We start from the raw sequence: 20496 nt of genomic DNA on the forward strand, positions 1-20496 counted from the left end.
CTGGGGAGGGGTTAACATCTAGGGCAATGAAGGGGTTAAAATGATTGTAAAGTATGCTGCTTTTACTACTAGATCTGTTCCTCATTCCTGCTTTGCAGGGATGAAAAGCTAGGTTGTTCCCTCTGTACCGAGAAGAGTTGGTAACAGTTCTGGGCTGTGGTTATACACAGCCAATAAGTAGGTCCTGACCATGAATCATTGGCGAGGACCGACAATCCCGCAGTGTACAATCACAGCAAGTGCCAGAACAGACCCTGAAGAAAGCAGCAACGTATCGGTACATCGCTTTGCCCACAGCGGCAGCCCCTCCGCAGTACATTGCAAGCAGTCGCCAAGTGTTTAAAGTTTTATTCCATGTGCAAAAAATAATGCCCAACCCAGTATATTTACCCTCATTCCAAAAAAGTTTGGAACAGACCACACGGCATTAAAAATGTCGCTCTTTGTTTTGTCCTCATTTCACAAGGTGTGGGGTGCCTGGCTGTGGCCCATGATGCAATCTAAGGTGTGAAAAAAAAATTATTCATTAATATTTTGTTATTATACATCCACAGGACAAAGCATCTTCAAATCCATGATGATAGGGATGGCCCAAGGCAATGAATGAGGGTAAGCAGACACCAAGATGCTTGCAAAAGCTGAAGCCTTACCCACCTGAGGGCGGCAACATAACCAAATCTTCATGAATAAGAAGAGTCTGTGTTCCAAGACACATCGTAAAGACAGCGAATTCCAATAAATCAATACAATTAGGAGTTCAAGTAGAAAGAAAGAATAAAAAGACAAAAACAGACTTTATTTAATCCATTTTATTTAAGAATCCTACATTGACAAGTCTTGTAAAAAGCATCCAAACACAGAACACATATCTGCAGCAAACGGCATTCTGGGTATAACGTACAAACCAAAACAGTCCCAACACTCTAGAAAAACAGGAGCATTTCACGCCACTCCAGAGCGTTCACCACCCACCCCACCAGCATCAAATGCAGTTCACAGAGACTCACATTATCAGTGAACAGAAAAGAATGCAACACCTCATACAGCATTCACAGCAATAGACGTTTTCAGGAAAGGGGGGAAAAAAAAAAAAATTTTTGTACACAAACTGATTTCAAACAATCTTTTAGGCAGGAAAGGCCTCAGTCTTCCAAACTGGACAAGTCCTCTGAATGCAAGAAACATTCGTACGTTACTGGCTCCCACTGCTCTCTGCACACAATCACCAAGGTCAATGGATCCAGAGACACATAGTCACCTTCATGTAAAAAAAAGAAAAAAATATATTCCCATAATGCACCACCAGGTCTGCGCACGCGCTCTCTGTTCTCGCTCATACCCAAGCCTCTCATTCCTTGGTAACACCAATCCCACAGTTCAAGCAAGCCTTCTGGTTCCACCTCACAGCCGTGCGTTCAGAAGCGCTGGCACGACTTCCACGAAAATAAAGTAGCGGATTAAAAATGGCTCACCCACCGTTCTTAAAGGCCACAGAGGAGGCGTTCTTGCTGGGTACGGTGTGCAGGGGGAGGGGAAGAGAGATCCAGCGTGGCTTATTAAAGAGATGCTTGCGTGTGCCAGGTCCCGGGCAGACAAAAGTGAGGAGCAGAGATCAGTTGACGAAGCAGTGAAAACAATAAGGGAAGACTGTCCTAAACATATTCAGAATCACTCATTTACAAAATGGAAATAAAAAAAAAAAAAAAAATAAAGTTATACATCAGGTAATGTCAGCTGGTTTTTCTTCAACATGCAGCATCGAAGAACACAAGTATCAGCCATCTTGCTTTGTGAAGCAGGCGCAGCTGCACACTTGAAGAAAACTTTCAGGAAACATTCCAAAAAAAAACTTCATTTTACATTGTACTTACCACAAAATTAGGAAATGTTTGTTCACCCCAGTCACCTCTCTAACTATTATTTCTACATACCCCACCCCGATGACTTTGAATCCATGCTTGAGCCAAAGCCCCCATTGAACCCAGTACCAGAACCAGCGTTTGGTGAACCCCAGCCTATAGCACCAGAGTTTGAGCCATAGGAGTTACTACCTGACCCGAAACCCTGTGACTGGTCCCTAGGCTGATTCCCCTGGCCCTGACTATTCCCCTGTGGACCAGGCTGGTTCTGTTGGCTAGCCAACATGCCCATCATGCCCCAGCTACTTTGAAGAGCTGCCTGAGCAGCTGCCATCATAGCTGGGTTGATGCTAAAGGCCCCAAAATTCATTCCACCGCCACCCCCCATATTGTTCGGTTGACTGTTACCAAGGCCACTGCTGTTTGGCCTATTGTTGGGGTAGGCCTGGTTCCCAAAGTTTGGCCCTGGGAATCTTCCTGCCCTATCCAAGGGCGCTCGGTTGTTGTTGTGTTTGGGTTCAGCTGTTGACACATGAACGCTGACCCCTTTGATGATTAGGTCTTCTCCACACAGAGATTGTGCCACCTAGAAGATAAAAAACACCATCAATGGTTATATACCAAACATCCATCAGCTGTGCCACCGTCACAAATTTTGCAGTCTCCAAGAAATGACTGGACTATAACTTATATGTGTAGGTAATTTCATTTTAGGGCCCATTCACACTGATCAGTTTTTCACGCCGCTTTCTTTTAGATCCTGGGGAACTCTTCACACCAGTCAATTGTATTTTGAAAAGTCTCGCTTCCTGCATTTTTGGTGAATGTATAAAACTGCACCTCCCCATAGGGAAAAAAAAAAAAAAAGGCTTTTTTTTTAAAGTTGTGAGTTTTTCCCAGGTGCACACCGATTTCAGACAACCAGAAAAAAAAAAAAAAAAACCAGCAAAACACTCATATGCATATTTTTTTTTTTTTTTTTTTTTTTTTTTTAACATGCAGCAGTGTGAAAGCAACTTTAAATCGGATCTTCACCCATTCTACTGACTCCACATAGCTTTTCTCCCCCTCTTTTTTTATTTATTTTTAAAGTTTGGCCCATTTACCCGATCGCTCAGTCATTTCACCTGGTTGAATGGTGTTAGTGTACCCAGCACCTCCTGGGAAATGTGACGTGAATATCCCCAGGAGGCACTAAGAGCACTGCATGTCACTTCACCCCATTCACTAACGGAGGGGGGCAAGCCTAGCAGCATGCCATCAGTAGACAGTCTACCAAACAGGCCAGAGCCCACATAAAAAGCAAAAAAAACAAAACCCTAAACAAAGAAACGGACACCACCTTGCCTAAAAGTACAATCTGTAAAGAAACAGGTTAATAACAGAATAGATACTCCTGTGCTGCCACTAAAACACAAAAAAAGGACAGAGCTGCTGTTAACACCTTAATTGTGATCCCACATCCAACCTTTAGATAGCTCAAAATGGTCTAGTGTTTTGCTAAAAAATGTGCCACAAAAAATAAGTAAAACAATTTGTTTTTTTTTGTTTTTTTAGTGGGGCCCCTACTAAAGCCTTACCTGAACTGCAGCAGTTCTCACAGGCTTCACTTTACACTGGCTATAGAGGATCGAAATTTGGCTGGATCAGCAGAGACCAAAACAAATTTCAATCCATCTATTGCCATTCTGGTGTGTGGAAAAGCCACAAAACATGCAATCTGCCAGGGTAAAGTATTATTCCCCCAACCTCAGTCCTAAAGTACCCCCAAAATGTCACATTTCCAGGCGATAGATATATATTATAGATAGATATATATATAGAAATGCGGGCGCAAGGCGGTTCTCATTCTGGGAGGACGTCCTCGCACTCTGTGCGTGCGCGCATCCAGAAGCGTGCAGCGATTGGTGGTGCGCTGTGTCCCTGGGACACAGCGGATCACCAAATCAGTGGAAAGAGCAGATGACTTTGGCTCTGTCATGTGATCAGCTGTGTCCAATCACAGCTGATCGCATGTAAATAAGGAAATGCCGGTTATCCGCATTCCTCTCCTCACAAGCTGTCACACTGAGAGGAGAGCCGGTAATCGGCATTCCTCAGAGGGGACATCTACACCGATTATCAGGGCACTGATGATCAGTGTAACCCCCATCAGTGCACATCAATGCCACATAGTGCCCATCTGAGCTGCCTTTCAGTGCCATATGAGTACTATCTATCAGTGCCCATCACTGCAGCCTCATTAGCGCACATCAGTGAAGGCGAAAAATTACTAATTTACAAAATATTGTAACAAGAGGAAAAAAAAAACCAAACACTTTTCAGTTTTCGGTTTAGCAAAAAATAAAAAACCCAGTGGTGATTAAATATCACCAAAAGAGGTCCCAAAAAAAAAAATTTTTTTATATGAATACAGTGTTGCATGACCACGCAATTGTCAAAGTGCGACAGCACTGAAAGCTGAAAATTGGCCTGGGCAGGAAGGGGATATAGGCGCTCTGCAGGCAAGTGGTTAAGGAAAAAAATTCCCAAAACACGACTGGACCTGTTGGGACTACAGGAGAACTGAGGTTGGAAAGCACTGGGATATAGGGTACTTCACAGGCAAGTAAAACTTTTTTTTTTTTTTTTTTTTTAAAAACACTAAAGTGGTTTGTTCCTTTACTGTTACTGTGTATTTCATAAATGACTGTAGTTACTAATGCTAGGGACACACAGCAGGAACCAACTAACTTTAGTCCGTGTCTACAGCTGTATGTCTGAAGGAATAAGTCGCTTAAGTCAATAGCTAATCAGTGTAGTCTGGAAGATGGACTGTCCCCCTGTCCGAACACAATGGCACAGTGGAGAAGATCGCTGCACCAACACCTGTGTGGTTACATGATCTGTCATTCAACCCGCTGGACGAAAAAAAAAAAAAAAAAAAAAAAAAACTTCCAGTGTGAACCAGGCTTTAGACAGTGCACAGAACATACCTGGTCATCTGCAAATGTGACAAAAGCGAATGCTCTGAAAGGCTTTGGGATGAACACATCTACAACTTCACCATACTGAGAGAAGAACTGCCGAAGCTCTTCAGCACTCATGTCCTCCGTACAGCGGCCAACAAAGACTTTTCGGCTGCGCATGGGCTCATCTGGGCTTTGCTGAAAAAATAAAAGACAAAAATGTAAAAGTGCACTTCATAACTAAACTAACTGCTCATGTGCTCTGATCTAGTCGCTAGCTCATAAAATTATCAAACGCTAAATTATAGCAACCACTTAAAGCCAGTCTAGACAGATATACATTTCATAGCAAGACCACATCAGTAGTGAAAACAGTAAAGTAAACAAAAGGGGCTCTAAACCTTAAGCATTTACCTAAAAAATGTTCCAGATAATCTTATAATAGTATCCCCCATCCCCCAATACTTACCCCAGTCCTCGCCCAATCCAGCACTGTCCCTAACAGCCCTTTTAGGTTGATTGGCTCCAACTCCTGTCAGTCAAATCCTGTAAAGAGTAAGCAGGGCCGAGCTGCGTTTTGTCTATGGACACAGACAGTGAGGTTCAGAAGCTAGCACGCAGGTGTGCCCCCTTAGCAAACAGTTTGCTATGGGGTACACTAAGAAGAGGAGCAAGGACCATTGGATTTGAGAAAATTAGGTTCTGGGTTGCTCTGTGCAATTCCAGAACAGATGTTTATTAATTTGAAAATATAAAAAAAACACTTAAAAAACCCCACACAAGGGGGACTTTACAATCAAATTGAGGAAGGTAGATATTTCAAAACAGCCACAAACGGCTTTTAGTTCTCAATGAACTGAGGGCGTTGGTGAGCGCAGCTTTAAAATTTCATTGATTCTTCCTTTCTTCCAGTAACGGTCTACCTGTATGGGAGGTACAGGTAAGACAGCCGAAGTCTCTGCAGGATAGGGACACTGCATCTGATCAGCTTATGTGTGCAATGTTCTGCAGGCTACTAGGCGGGAAGAAAAAAAAAAGAAAAAAAAAAAAAGCTGATTTTTACCTGCAAAAAGCATTATTTATTTTTAAAGTTACTCAGCCTTTCAGGAGATCTAAGCACTTATAAGCACTTAAGACACTGCAAACATGACATCTCTTCTTACCTTTGAATTAGGAAGTTTGCAATCACACCATCTCCCGTCTATCATGTGCCGCTGTGACATTACTTTCACCTGTGTTTCATAGTCTGCAAAGCGAACAAATCCAAAGCCTTTTGAATGACCTGTTTTGGCATCTTTTTTAACCTGCAAGAGAAAAAAAAACAAAAAACTACAATTTAACAACTGGTACAGGCAGCACACAAAAAACAAAATTCTTACATCAGAGAGAGAAAAAAAAAATACCTGGACCATGATTACTTCTCCAAATGTACTGAAATATTCTTTAAGGTCCTGCTCTGTCGTTTTCCATGGAAGTCCCAACACAATGAGATCAGATGTTTTTGTAACGGCACGCTTTATTTTAACAGCTGAAGAAGCATCGGTTTCATCCATCTTTCTCTTGTTGTCTAATAGAAGAAAAAAAATTATATATATCAAATCAGCGAGGGGGGGGGGGAAGTAACCCCTCTGCGACCACCCCCACCCCGAATAAAAAAGAAAAAAAAAAAGTGTTTTGCTTTTAATTTCTGAATGGGTTATTTTACAAGGTGAAAGTTTTATACTTTAACCCCTTCACGCCTAAGGGCAGGGTGGATAAAAACCAATGATTTAAAAAAAAAAAAAAAAGATTTTTATTATTTAAAATCAGATTTTTTTAAATAAAATGCTTTTTGAGGAAAATATATTACCATCCAAAGGTTATTCCATCATGAAATAAAGATTAGTTTAATTATGTAGAATAAGGCTGTATATGTTTAATTTTTTTGGTAAATAAATTCCATGAATCCATTCACAATGTCATGCTCTTCCAGAGGTTTTTGTGAGATTGGGCAGTTTCTCTGCCTACAAGATATTATCACAGATGTTTGGTTTACTTTTGCAGTTCTCAAAACTGAATTTGACTCAGCGGAGATCACATGCCTCTTCTTCACAGCAAAAATGTTATAACATGAACAGAGTTAAGAAAAAGACCTGAATCCTAACTTCTACAAACCTATGAATACAGAATCAACCCCTTCAGTGCGAAGTTTCAAGAAGTTCAGTGAATAGAATAGAAACAATATTTTTCTGATTGTTTGGAGTGGAATAGATCTGCACAAGAAGAAAGTGAAACTAAGTGTGAGGAGGAGGGGCTGACTGTCCAAGTTTCTTAACCACTTGCCTACCAGGCACTTATACCCCCTTCCTTACCAGGCCAATTTTCAGCTTTCAGCGCTGCCGCACTTTGATTGACAATTGCGCGGTCATGCAACATTGTACCCATATGAAATTTTGATCATTTTTTTCTCACAAATAGAGCTTTCTTTTGGTGGTATTTAATTGCCACTGGGCGCTTTACTTTTTGCGCTATAAATTAAAAAAAGTGCAAAAAATTTGAAAAAAAAAAAGTTTGTTTCTTTTATAAAATTTTTCAAACAGGTATTTTTTCTCCTTCACTGATTTGCGTTGATGAGGCGGCACTGATGGGCACTGATAGGCGGCACTGATAGGCAGCACTAAAGGGCACTGATAGGCAGTACTAATGAGGTGGCACGGATAGGCGGCACTGATAGACAGCACTAAATAGGGGTCACGGATAGGCGGCACTGATATGCAGCACTGATAGGCGGCACTGATAGGTGACACTGATGATGGGTACTGATAGACGGCACTGACTGGCATCACTTCTGGGCACTGACTGGCACAACCCCTGGGCACTGACTGGTGGCACTGACTGGCAGCACTGCTGGGCTGCACTGGTGGGCAGCACTGGTGGGTGGGCACAGGTCGGTGGCACTGGTGGGCACAGGTGGGTGGCACTGGTGGGCACATGTGGGTGGCACTGCTGGGCACAGGTAGGTGGCACTTTTGGGCACAGGTAGGTGGCACTGCAGAGTGGCACAGGTGGGTGCACTGCTGGGCACAGGTGGGGGCACTGCTGGGCACAGGTGGGGGCACTGCTGGGCACAGGTGGGCGGGGCTAGTGGGCGCACTGCTGGGCGGAACTTGCGGGTGTCACTGCTGGGCACCGATCATCAGGGCACTGATCATCAGTGCCCTGATGATCGGTGCCGATCCCCGCTCTGACAACTGCCGGTTCTCGGCAGTACTTTCCTCACGATCTGACAGCGTGAGGAAAGTGCAGCCGAGAACCGGCACTTGCATTTCCCTGTGATCAGCGTGTCATTGGACACCGCTGATCACGTGGTAAAAGGCCGGTGGGATCGGCCTTTCACCACATCACGTGATCAGCTGTGTCCGTAGGACACAGCGATCACGGAGATCGCCGGGTGCGCGCCCCCTGGGGCGCGCAGGAGAGCGCGTTCTGGGAGGACGTCATAGGACGTCCACTCAGAACTGGCCGGCCGCGGTGAAGCCGTCATTCGGCTATGCGCGGTCGGCAAGAGGTTAAAATATATATTTTGTTTAGCCAAATTAGTTAAACATGGACGTTTAAGCAAATCACATATGCTGGAATGTTATTGTTTCTGTTGAATAAATCTATTTAAATTGTTATCATTAAGGTAATGATTATTTTTCTCCTTCCTAAGTACAACAGAAAAGTTGTCCAAATATGAATGATTAACCTATTAAACTGGGGATAAAAAAAACTAATATGAAAAGTTGTTATTCTAAAAATCTTCATCTACTTGTATATTAAAAGTTATACCAGCAAGAATTAGTCTTTATGTAGAAAACTAGGATTTACATCAAGCCTGACGGACTAGTGATTTAAATCAAATCCACCCTGCCTAAGGGTAAAACAAATCTAAATGCCTAAGCACAATTTTAAAGTGTTGACATGTGTTAGTAAAACCGTACATATCACAGCTGCTTTGTACATCCAGGTGAATTATACCGCGTTTTTTTCAGGACAAAATTGGGCTTTCATTTGATGGTAAATGGACAGCTCCTGATTTTTTTTTTTATTATCAAAAGGAAAACTGGCCCAAAATAGTAAAAAAACCTTTTTTTTTTTTTTTCTTTTTTTTTTTTTATTTAGCTGTGTTTGTTACTACCATAACCTACCAAAACAACCCAAAATAAATTCTCCAGCTTGCAGCGATACCATGTGTATTTGTTGTCTGTACCTGTAATACAGCCCGGAAACAATAGTGCGCATTGTTTTTGTCTTTTTTTTTACCTAACATTTGACACATCAATTTTTTATTTTTTTTTTTATTTTTTTTTTTTTTAAATCCTGACCTTTGACTCTGACCCAAACAATAACCCTAGCGCTGAACTAGATCAAACCTTGATCTAGGTATTTTGTATTTAATTTGATTTTTTTTACAACATGCGGTCTTTGTAGTGCAGCACGGTTCCAGCACAAAGACAAGTACACAAATATGTGGCCCCACGGAAAAAAGCCCAGTTCCGCGAGGCCGCATATTTGTGTGATGTCGGCGTCAAAAGACCTATGTCCCCTCCAAGAGAAAAGGATATGTGCCCTCCTGACAGCTTGCCAAGTCCTACCTTACCCTCTGCTCCAGCAGTGGAGTGGTTAAACTTACACTTCGAGCTTTAAGGCCTCATACACGATCAGAAAACGTCACTAAACCCAGTCTGTACGCATTATCGCATGCCTGACACACAATCCTGCTGTTCAGTTGCTCCCTCCAGTGCATGTTCCCACTGTATAGAGTGGAACGTATATAGAGAAAAATGACAGCCCACTCCCTCCCTTACGCCCACTAACTACCAAAACACAGTGGGCGGGGTATCACATCTTGATTGATGGAGGGATCGCCTCCAATATAAAGCATGGCTGGAGGGGACTTAAAAAGGAGCTCCAGTCATATTTGTAAAAAATTTAGCAGCTACAAAAAAGTGGCTGCTGACTTTCCCAGGACCCAGCGACGTGCTCACCCGGTTATTACAGCTTACGACTTCACAGCAGGCTGCCCACTGCAAATGGTCCCGCAGCCTTCTGGGACCTGTGATGTGGCCCAAAAGACCGAGAGGGGTCGGGAGCAGAAGTTCCACTCAGATTGCTTAGGTGGTCAGAGATTAAGTTGGAGTGAGTACCTGTCAAAACCAGGTACCCCCTCCCCCCCAAAAAAAAGTGTGCTTTCTTAAGGAGGAGCAAAGGAGGCCTTAAATTGTCCCTTTTTGGGTGAAGCTCCACTTTAAAGAGGTAGCAATTGGCATAACCTAGATACTACTAGAGGGTTACCACAAAAAACCATCAGCTGCTGACGTGCATATTGAGGTAGCAAGTTTTTAAATCTTATTTGCCAATTTATAAATTTGTAATCATTGATCAAAAAAAAAAAAAAAATCCATGCATTATATTTTTTTTTTTTTTTTAATAAAAAGTTATAAACTCACTCTTCCTGTCTCTAGAATACATAGATGTGGGGTGACTGATGTGAAGTACCTCCTGAACAAACCAAATTTCTGCTCATGTATGCACAGCTTTAGGTTCACACAGGCATGCAAAGAAAACCCCACTGCCAGGACTTCCAGTAGTAGCAATGTTTGTACTCCCCCTCTCTGTTGGTGTCCCTCAAGGTTCTGTCCTCGGGCCCCTTCCCTTCTCCATCTACACCTCCTCCCTTGGCCAACTGATACACTCTCATGGCTTCAACTACCAATCTCTATACTGATGACATGCAAATCTATCTCTACCCCTCGCCTCACCTCTTCAGTCTCCGCCCGAATCACCTGCCTTCTGAACGACAGACTGGATGTCACTCCACTTCCTCAAATTAAACCTTTCCAAAACCGAGCTCCTAGTATTCCCCCCAGCCCGCACCCCCCATCCTCTCCATCAGGACCAACAATGCCACCATCAGTCCCACCCTGCAAGCCAGAGTACTAGGTGTCATCCTTGACTCCAATCTGCGTTTCCAGTCCCAGATCCAATCGCTGACAAATTCATGCAGACTCCACCTCCGCAACATCTCCAAAATACGACCGTTCCTAACTCCAGAAACTACAAAGCAACTCATTCACTCCCTTATTATATCACGACTTGACAACTGTAACTCCCTCCTCGCCGGCCTACCCCAACACAGGCTATCCCCACTTCAGTCTATCCTGAAATCGGCGGCCAGAGTCATCCACCTTACCAACCGCTCCGCTTCTGCCACCCCCCCTCTGTCATTCCCTCCACCGGCTCCCGATTGCCCAACGCATGAAATTCAAATTACTAACATTGACATACAAAGCTGTTCATAACACTGCCCCAAACTACCTCACCGACCCAATATCCAAATACCACCCAACTTGTACTCTCCGCTCCTCACAAGACCTCCTCTCCAGTTCCCTGGTCTACTCCTCCCACGCCCAACTCCAGGACTTCTCCCATCGTCTGGAACTCACTACCCCAATCCATCAGACTGTCACCTACCCTCCTCACCTTTAGGCGCACCCTGAAAACCCATCTCTTCAGAGAAGCCTACCCCGCCCTCACCTAATTGCCGATCTCCTCCGCTCTTCCCACCACTCCATCCCCCACAGCTATTTCCTCCTGTACCACTCTCCCCTCCCTCCTAGATTGTAAGCTCCAAGGAGCAGGCCCCTCGAACCCCTCGTGTATTGTATTGTTACTGTACTGTCTCGTGTATTGTCTCCCATTATAATGTACAGCGCTGAGCAAACTGTTGGCGCTATATAAATAATTTATGTTTGAAAAAAAAAAAACACAAACAACACAGACAAATGGATGTGTGTAAACGAATGTTAACGCTAGAAGTGCCAAGTGCTTGAGTGTTAATTTCAATAGCCAGAATAAACGATAAATCCAGCCAATTAAATGAATGTCCAAGCATTGAACACACCTAACTGCATTTACATGCATCAAGCATTTTTTTTTTCCTGCCAAAACATCGCTGCCAGGATGAAAGGCATTAAGGGTTCATAGACACTGCAGCTGAAACTCGCGTTTAGGAGCTGTTCAGCGGTTTTTTCAGCAGCCCCTGAACTCTCCCTAATGTTTTCCAATGTGTCCATGTACACATCGTCGTTTACAGGCAAGTTGAGTTTACTGTCTTTTTTTTAAACGCAGAAAACTTGCGTTCAGGACATTTTCATCAGCGCTTCAAACGCTTGTAAACGCGGCTAGCCGAGTTTATAGGTTTTTTTTTTTACCACTTCCATTCCCAGATGCTGTCCAGAGCCTTTTTTGATCATGAAAAATGCATGGAAAGTGTTTTCCCGGTACTCAAATGGACCTGATACACCATACTTTGAGGTTTTACTTAAAAAAAAAAAAAATAAGTTGGACACAATTTCTGCACAGAAATGAGCTGTAACACATCCAAACACAAAAAAAAAAAACACAGCTAATCGCAACAAATACTGCTCTCTCTGCTTCTGCTCCATTTGTCTCAAAATGGCTGAAATGGTTCATTATTTACTGGCCTACCCAAACGAACGCTATCCCCACTCCAGTCGATCCTAAACTCTGCGGCCTGACTCATCCACCTCACCAAGCGCTCCACATCTGCCTCCCCCCTCTGCCAATCCCTTCATTGGCTCCCGATTGCCCAACGCATCAAGTTCAAGCTGCTAACTCTGACCTACAAGGCCACTCACAATGCCGCCCCGAACTACATAACTGACCTGATACCCAGATACTACCCTACCCGTGCCCTCCGCTCCTCACAGGACCTCCTGCTTTCTAGCTCCCTGGTCTCCTCCTCCCACGCCCGATTGCAGGACTTCTCTAGAACTTCCCCCATCCTATGGAACTCCCTACCCCAATCCATCAGACTGTCACCTACCCTCAATTTCAGGCGCACCCTGAAAACCCTCCTCTTCAGGGAAGCCTACCCCGACCTCACCCAACACCCGACCTCACCTAACAATTAACCTCCTCCACTCCACCCACCACTCCATCCCCCACAGCCATCTCCTCCTGTGCCACCTTCCCCTCCCTCCTAGACTGTAAGCTCGAAAGAGCAGGGCCCTCGAACCCCTCGTGTATGGTATTGTTACTGTCTTGTCTCATGTTCCGTCCCCCTTGCTACTGTACAGCGCTGAGCATACCCTTTGGCGCTATATAAATACTATATAATAATAATAATTTACTGTTTTTCAGTGCATTTTGGAAGGTCTCCTGAGGTGATCTTAAAAAAAATGCTTCTAAAAGCAAACATAGTATGCATACAGACGTTTTTTTAATCTACGTTTTCCAGCAGTCCGCTTCCATCGTTCAGAAGTGTCCCGTGTACATGGGGCCCAAGAAGGGCTGAGCAAATGCCCTGCGTACACGGAAGGCCTAATGTAGAAGCTGGAATCAAATTTGGTGCCGAGATCTCACCACAGAACCCTTGTAAGAAATTAAGGGGAACATCACACTGCTTTTCACGCAGTTTAGCTGCATTTTCCAATAGATTTCTATGAGGTCCTGCGGTTTCAGGAAGCTGCCCAATAATGATGGTGCGCTTTAATCAGCACTCACCTTTGGGGTAATTTACAACATAGACGAGATTTCCCCATCCTGTTTCTGGTGCGTGAAGGATTCCTTCCACTAATCTGACTCCACGCATACACTGATTCACTGGATTCCGGTATCTAAGGCCACATGCGCCAGGGAACTGCGCTGTAACTGTTGACAGGAGGACTGTGCCGTCATCTTCGGAGGGAATTTCCATAGGTTCTTCATTTTCATCCTCCGCCACGCGAATATATTCCATTTCCATGACTGCAAACTAGGTAAGAAAAACACAAACTTGTAACATTGTTAAAGGATTTTCATTTCTCTTCCTGTTCCAGTGACACCAGGATAAGAAATGTGGAGCAGGTGGCACCGGGACAGGCAGATATATAGTAATAACCTGCCAGGGGTTCTTACCCATCTCCATATTAATACAGTGATTATTTGGATGTTGTGCCCCCCATGGAAACATTTCCCTTCACTTCCTGAGCCAACACAAACTGCAAATGCTGAAGGTTTCAGCTCTGTACACCCACCGTGACCATTACAAAGACAGCCATGCCTTAGATTGTACGCCCCTTGAGGGTTAGGGACTGATGTAAATGTACAATATATATGTAAAGCGCTGCGTAAACTGACGGCGCTATATAAGTACCTGAAATAAATAATGCTTCACAAAAGATTTTGTTGTCTGATCTTCCTGCATTTAGCATCAGAGTTAAAGTAGAAATAGATATTTTGCCCCAAAACCTCTGTACAGAGTGGAGAGGGATTACACTCCGTCAGGTTTTTATTGCAGTCTGTGTCCCCAATAGGGAGATCCACCCTCTACCTTTTCCACAGGAAGTGAAAGAAATTGCCCAATTTTGGGTTGTCACCAAAACAAGAATAGGGGAGAAATCTTCCAATGGGGACAAAAGTTTGGGTGACAACCAGGGGTCTACTCATTTTGGAGAAATTTCCTCTCACTTCCTTAGTTGGCTAAAGTGCAGGAAGTTGACGGAAATCTCCCCAATGGGAAACAGATGGCAGGAAAACAAACAAACAAAAACAAAACAGACATTTTATAACAGGCTGCTTGCTTTGCGGGAAGCGGACAAAGGAGGAGCCAGGAGAGCCTGCGGGGAACCAGAAGAGGAGCCTGCGGGCTGCCCTGTGCAAAACCACTTCACACAGCAGGTAAGTATGGACATGCATCACTTTAAAGGGAATTGTAACCCCCCCCCGAACAGCAAAAGGAGAAAATTTTCCTATGGGGACACTAGCTCAGATGACAACCAGGGATTCCTTCACTTTGGAAGGATTTCCTATGTTGGCTATGGGACAGGAAGTGAAGGGAAATCTACCCAGTGGGACAGATGGCAAAAAAAATATATATTTTTTTTAAAAAAAATATATTTTTACTTATATAATTTAAGTAAAAATATATATTTTTTTAAAAAAATAATTTTTTTTTATTTTAAAAAAATATATTTTTACTTAAAAAAAGATAGTTAAATTATTACATTTATTATAATTTTTTTTTTTTTTAAAGTAAAAATATATATATATTTTTAAAATAAAAAAATTTTTTTTTTTAAAAAATATATATTTTTACTTAAAAAAAAATTATATAAGTAAAAATATATATCTTTTAAAAAAATATTTTTTTTTTATTTAAAAAAATATATATATATATATTTTTACTTAAAAACAAAAATTATAATAAATTTAATAATTTAAAATTATAATATAAAAAATTTATAATTTAAAATTATAATATAAAAGGATATATATATATATATCTCCTTATGTAAGCATTTTACTGTGCACAAAGCATGCTCCCAGCAAAGTAAAACAAACAGGAAAGCTCCTGATGCATACTTGTGATTGGGAGCCTTCCACACATGTGACCACTGACCGCCAATCACATGACTGCAATGCCCACCTCCAAGCCTTTAAAAACATCTTAAAGGGCCAGAAGGAAGGGGTTAAACATGGGTGCCCAACCTGCGGCCCTCCGGCTGCTGCAAAACTACAAGTCCCAGCATGCCTCTGGGAGTCATGTAACGGTCAGCCTTGCAATGCCTCATGGGATTTTTAGTTCCCCAACACCTGGAGGGCCACAATGTGGTTAATAAGGTCGCTGAATGTACAGGTCTCGCACTGCAAGGACACAGAATACAATGGTTTCCTATGTGTCCCATTCACTCGGGAACAGTCTATGGCTGGGCTGCTGTAAAATGTGGCGCACCGTGCACAAGGGTGCTGCAGCGCATGGATGTGCATGAAGTGTTCATTTTGTACTCTTCAAATAAAGTTGGTACAAAAAAAAAAAAAAAAAAGGGGGGCCATGTGATGCGATGAATGGAGACCCACACTGCCCCCTACCACCGCCCCCCCGGGAATGGACAGTGGCCGCTTCATTCCTGTGTGAACCCGGCCTAAGTAACCCTTCCCTGGCCGATCCTCACCAGCACCCACAGGCCTCCAAGCCCTCCTTCCCTGACTAGGCCTCAGCCATGCGGCCTCCGCTCCCGCTCGGCCTGCCTGCACTCACGCACCTGCTCCATAGAGGATAATGGAGGATTCCCTAGAGGGACCGGACACCGCACACCGGGGTAACGCGCGCACATACAATCGTCTCTCACCTCCCTCGAACTCAGCTCCCGCACAAAATGGCGCCCGACAAACTCCGCTCCAATCCTCATCTGTCGAGAGGAACTACCACCGACCAAAGAGGGGGAAGGTAGAGGACTACGACGACAACGTCCCCCGTTATCTCCTTCGATCCGTCCTTCGTCCCTTACCAGCGCGGCAGGGCTATAATACGAATCTGAAGGAGATGTGTGGGATCGTGAAAGGTTTTGGTCGGCGCGGAGCGGAGTGACGGAAACTGAGGCGGTCCACACCTCCGGAAGGGGAGTAAGTGGTACGGCCTGCGTCCGAGGCGGTTGTCAGCGCGCACGCGCAGATTGTAAGGCATGCTTCGCCCTTCATTGTTCTGAAATAGAGCTGTGAAAGGGAAACTTCCCCCCCAGTAACACGAATATGTGCATAGAATGTGACTTCTCTTCATGTCCAGGGTGAACATTCACACACATGGGAGAAAAGAGTGCAGTGCTATTCACCCAGAGCGCTAACAAGGCTCCGGAGGAATAATAGACCGCAAACCATACAATGTCTCAATAATTCCCAAACAATTCAAAATAAAATCCATACAAGGACGTTTTCTCTGCAGGAACACAATTCCCGGGGAGGAAGAGAGAGAAAGAAAGGGGGAAGAAGGAGAGAGAGAAAGGAGGAACGAAAGAGAGAGAAAGAATAAAAGAAAGTGAAAAAGAGAGAGAGAAAGAAGGATAGAGAAAGAAAGGGAAACAGAGAGAAGGAGAAAAACAAAGAAAGAGAGGAAATAAAGAATGGAAAAAAAAGAGGGAAAGAAAGAAAGAAAGGGGAAAAGAGAGAAAGAAGGAAGGAAGGAAGAAATGGGGAAAAAAAGAAAGAGAGAAAGAAGGAGAGAGAAAAAAAGGAAGAGAGATAAAGGAAGGAAGAAAAAGACGGGAAAAAAGAAAGAGGGAGAGAGAGAAAGAAGGAACGAAAGAGAGAGAGAGAAAAGAAGGAAGAAAGAAAGGGAAACGAGAGATAGAAGGAGAAAAACAAAGAAAGAGAGGAAAGTAAGAAAGGGAAAAAAGAGAGAGAGAAGGAAAGAGAGAGAGAAAGGAAGGAAGAAAAAGAAAGAAAGTGGAAAAAAAGAGAGAAAGGAGAGAGAGAGAAAGAAGGAACGAAAGAGAGAGACAAAGAATAAAAGAAAGAAAGGGAAAGAGAGAGAAAGAGAAAAGAAGAGAGGAAGGAAGAAAAGAAAGAAGGGGAAAAAAGAGAAAGAAAGACAGAAAGAAGGAGAGAGAGAAAGAAGAAACGAAAGAGAGAGAGAGAATAAAAGAAAGAAAGGGAAAAAGAAAGAGAGAGAAAGAAGGAAAGAGAGAAAGAAGGAGACAGAGAGAAAGGAAGGAAGAAAGAAAGGGAAAAAAGAGAAGGAAAGAGAGAAAGGAAGGACGAAATAAAGGGAAACGAGAGAGAGAAAAAAAGAAAGAGAGAAAGAAAGAGAGGAGAAAAAGAAAGGAAAAAAAAGAGAAAGAAGGAGAGGGAGAAAGGAAGGAAGAAAGAAAAAGAAAGAAAGTGGAAAAAAGAGAGAAAGAAGGAACGAAAGAGAGAGACAAAGAATACAAGAAAGAAAGGGAAAAAGAGAGAGAAAGAATGAAAGAGAGAAAGAAGGAGAGAGAAAGGGGAGACAAGAGAAAGAAGGAAGAAAGAAAGGGAAACAAGAAGGAGAGAGAGAGAGAGAAAGAATAAAAGAAAGAAAATGAAAGAAAGGGAAAAAGAGAGAGAGGAAGGAAAGAGAAAGGAAGAAGAAGGAAAAAAAGAGAAAGCAGGAAAGAGAGAAAGAATGAGAGAGAGGAAGGAAGAAAGAAAGGGAAACAAGAGAGAGAGAAAAAAATAAAGAGAGAAAGAAAGAGAGAAGGAGAAAAAGAAAGAAAGGGAGAAAAAGAGGGAAAGAGAGAAAGAAGGAGAGAGAAAAGAAGGAAGAGAGAGAAAGGAAGGAAGAAAAAGAAATGGGGAAAAAAGAGAGAACGAAGGAAAGAAATAGAGAAAGAAGTAGAGAGAGAGAGAAAGAAGGAACGAAAAAGAGAGAATAAAAGAAAGAAGGGAAAAAGAGAGAGAAAGAAGGAAAGAGAACAAGAGAGAAAGGAAGGAAGGAAGAAAGAAAGGGAAAACGAGAGGAGGGAGAAAAGAAGGAAGAAAGAAAGGGAAACAGAGAGAGAGTAGGAAAGACAGAGAAAGAAGGAACAAGAGAGAGAAAGAATAAAAGAAAGAAAACGAGAGAAAGGGAAAAAGAAAGGAGACAGAGAGAGAGAAGGAAAGAAAGAAAGAAAGAAGGGGAAACAAGAAAGAAGGAAAGAGAGAAAGGAAGGAAGAAAGAAAGGGAAACAAAAGAAAGAAGGAGAGAGAGAGAAAGATGAAAAAAAGAGAGAAAGAAGAGAGAGAGAAAGGAGAGAGAGAAATATAGAAAGAAAGAAAAAAGAAACAGGAGAAAGAAATAGGAGACAGAGAGAAGGAATAAAAGAAGTTTAGAAAGAAAAAAGAGAAACAGGAGACCGAGAGGAAAAAAGACAGGAAAATAAAGAGAAAAAAGGTGAGAAAGAAGGAAAGAGAAAGGGAAGAAAGAAAGGGAAAAAAGAGAAAGTAAGAAGGAAAGAAAGAGAAAAAGAAGGAGAGAGAAAGGAAGAAAGGGAAAAAAGAGAGAAAGAAGGAAAGAAAGAGAGAAAGAAGGAGCGAGAGAAAAATAAGGGAAGAAAGAAAGAAACTAGGAGAGAAGGAAAGAAAGAAACTAGGAGAGAAGGAAAGAAAGAAACTAGGAGAGAAGGAAAGAAAGAAACTAGGAGAGAAGGAAAAAAAGAAAGAGAAGGAAAGAAAGTTACTAGGAGAGAAGGAAGGAAAGAGAGGAGAGAGAGAAAACAATAAGAGAAAGAGAGAGAGATAAAATTAAGAGAGAAAGGAGAAAAACAATGAAAGAGAGGAAAAAAGAAACAAAGAAAAAAAGAGAGAAAGGAGAGAAAGAAGGAGACAGAGAGAAAGAGTGAAAGAAGGAGAGAGAAAGGAAGGAAGAAAGAGAGAAAGGAAGGAAGAAAAGAAAGAAAGGGAAAAGAGAAAGAAAGAAGGAAAGTTAGAGAGAAAGAAGGAGAGAGAGAGAAAGAAAAGGGGGAGAGAGGACACAAGGCTGGGGGGGAGTGTGGGCGGAGCAGACACAGGAGGAAAGGGCAGGAGAAGGAGAGAAAGAACCAGCTTTCTCTCTCCTCCCCTGTCTGTGGTGGGTGGGGAAATATCAGCACTGGGGACAGAATATGCTGACAGATCCCCGCAACAGCTGAATGGAGGGAGGAACATGGCGGCAGCTCTGCAGGAGATGGGGGGGCGACTGCAAGGGGAGCATACAGGAGTCCAGGGCATGCAGGAGATGGATAGGAGGAGCAGCCGGGTGGCACATAGAGGAACTGAGACATGCAAGGCCCAGTTCCTCTATGTGCCGCCCGGCCACCCGTCCTGTCCAGGCGACCCGGCCCACCGGGTCAATGCCCGGTGTGGCCTCTACCAGTCCAGGCCTGCTCTAACTCATACTAATGCCGGGCCAGGACAAGGGTTGGGCAGGGGAGGCTGCCCTGGGCACTGTGGTATCATGAGAGGTGGTGGGAGGGGATTTGTGTTAGGGGGCTATTGGGGGCAGCAGGGGATAAGAATTGTTCTAGGAGGGGAAATTTGGGGAGTTGTGCTAGGAGTGATGATTTTAGGGGATTTGTTTTGGGAGAGGGAATGGGGTAAAAAAATTTGTGCTAGAAGGGAATTTTGGGGGGAGGTTGTGCTAGGAGGAGAATTTTTTTGGGGGGGAGCTGGATTTGTGCTTGCAGGGTAATTTGTGGGGATTTGTGCTAGGAGGGGAATTTGTGGGGATTTGTGTTAGAATGGGGGATTGGGGAGAATGTGTGCTGGGAATTTGGAGTGGGGGAAGAGGATTTGTGCTAGGAGGGGGGAATTTTTTTGGGAGGTGGTTTTGTTTTGGAGGTACATGGGGAATGAGATGATTTGAGCTGGAGGGGTTGGGGGGGGGGGGGCAATATTTTTGCTGCTATGTGGGATTTCAGCAGGGGGGGGAGATTTGCACTGTGAGGAGGGGAATTTAGGGGGTAAGCATGCAGATTAGTGCTTGATTTTTTTTTTGGGGGGTGGCGATTTTTGCTGACACATAATGCTCACACATCTAAGGGGAGGGGGGGGCAAAGCGGCATGTGTGCCCTTGGCGCTAGCTAATCTTGTCCTGGCACTGATGCAATGCAGGATACTTTGTGATCCGTGTGCGTTTCCCTCGCCTCATTCAATTCGCATTGCCCTTGTGATCTGCAGTAGGTGTCAGTCAATCCTTACCACTTGACCTCTGTTAATTTTTACCCTCTTCATGACCTGGGCATTTTTTGCTACTCTTCTAATTTAACTGGCAATTGCACAGTCATGCAACACTGTACACAAATTAAATCTATATAATTTTTTTGACACAAAGGTTAGGTTCACACTGATGCGGTGCGGGAAGCCACATGTGATACAGATAGGACTCGCACTGCATTCCTGTTCAAATC

At 43.4% G+C, this 20496-nt stretch overlaps 1 protein-coding gene across 2 annotated transcripts; it reads right to left on the reverse strand.

Annotated features, from left to right (window-relative positions):
- Positions 1-794: 794 nt before the first annotated feature.
- Positions 795-16206, reverse strand: TARDBP (TAR DNA binding protein). Of its 2 annotated transcripts, none has more exons than XM_089655116.1 (6): positions 15964-16206; positions 13358-13607; positions 6211-6374; positions 5971-6111; positions 4835-5005; positions 795-2445 (listed from the first exon to the last, which is right to left on the reverse strand). In XM_089655116.1, exons 1-6 carry the CDS (start codon positions 16021-16023, stop codon positions 1924-1926), a joined length of 1308 nt encoding a protein of 435 aa, XP_089511242.1. In that variant the 5' UTR covers positions 16024-16206; the 3' UTR covers positions 795-1923. The 2 variants fall into 2 exon arrangements, with proteins under 2 accessions (XP_089511242.1, XP_089511241.1); XM_089655115.1 differs by having other exon boundaries at positions 15877-16205.
- Between the last annotated feature and the right edge of the window lie 4290 nt (positions 16207-20496).

This window comes from Staurois parvus, unplaced genomic scaffold (genome assembly GCF_062004578.1).
Source record: "Staurois parvus isolate SC_StPar_1 unplaced genomic scaffold, SC_StPar_1.0 ptg000820l, whole genome shotgun sequence".
NCBI lineage: Eukaryota > Metazoa > Chordata > Amphibia > Anura > Ranidae > Staurois > Staurois parvus.

Coding starts and splice junctions, on each gene's coding strand:
- TARDBP (XM_089655115.1), bottom strand. CDS start 16,023: ATGAGGATTGGAGCGGAGTTTGTCGGGCGCCATTTTGTGCGGGAGCTG. Junction 13,608..15,876: donor CATTATCCTCTATGGAGCAG/GTGCGTGAGTGC, acceptor TTTCTTACCTAG/TTTGCAGTCATGGAAATGGA. Junction 5,006..5,970: donor GCAAACTTCCTAATTCAAAG/GTAAGAAGAGAT, acceptor TTATTTTTTCAG/CAAAGCCCAGATGAGCCCAT.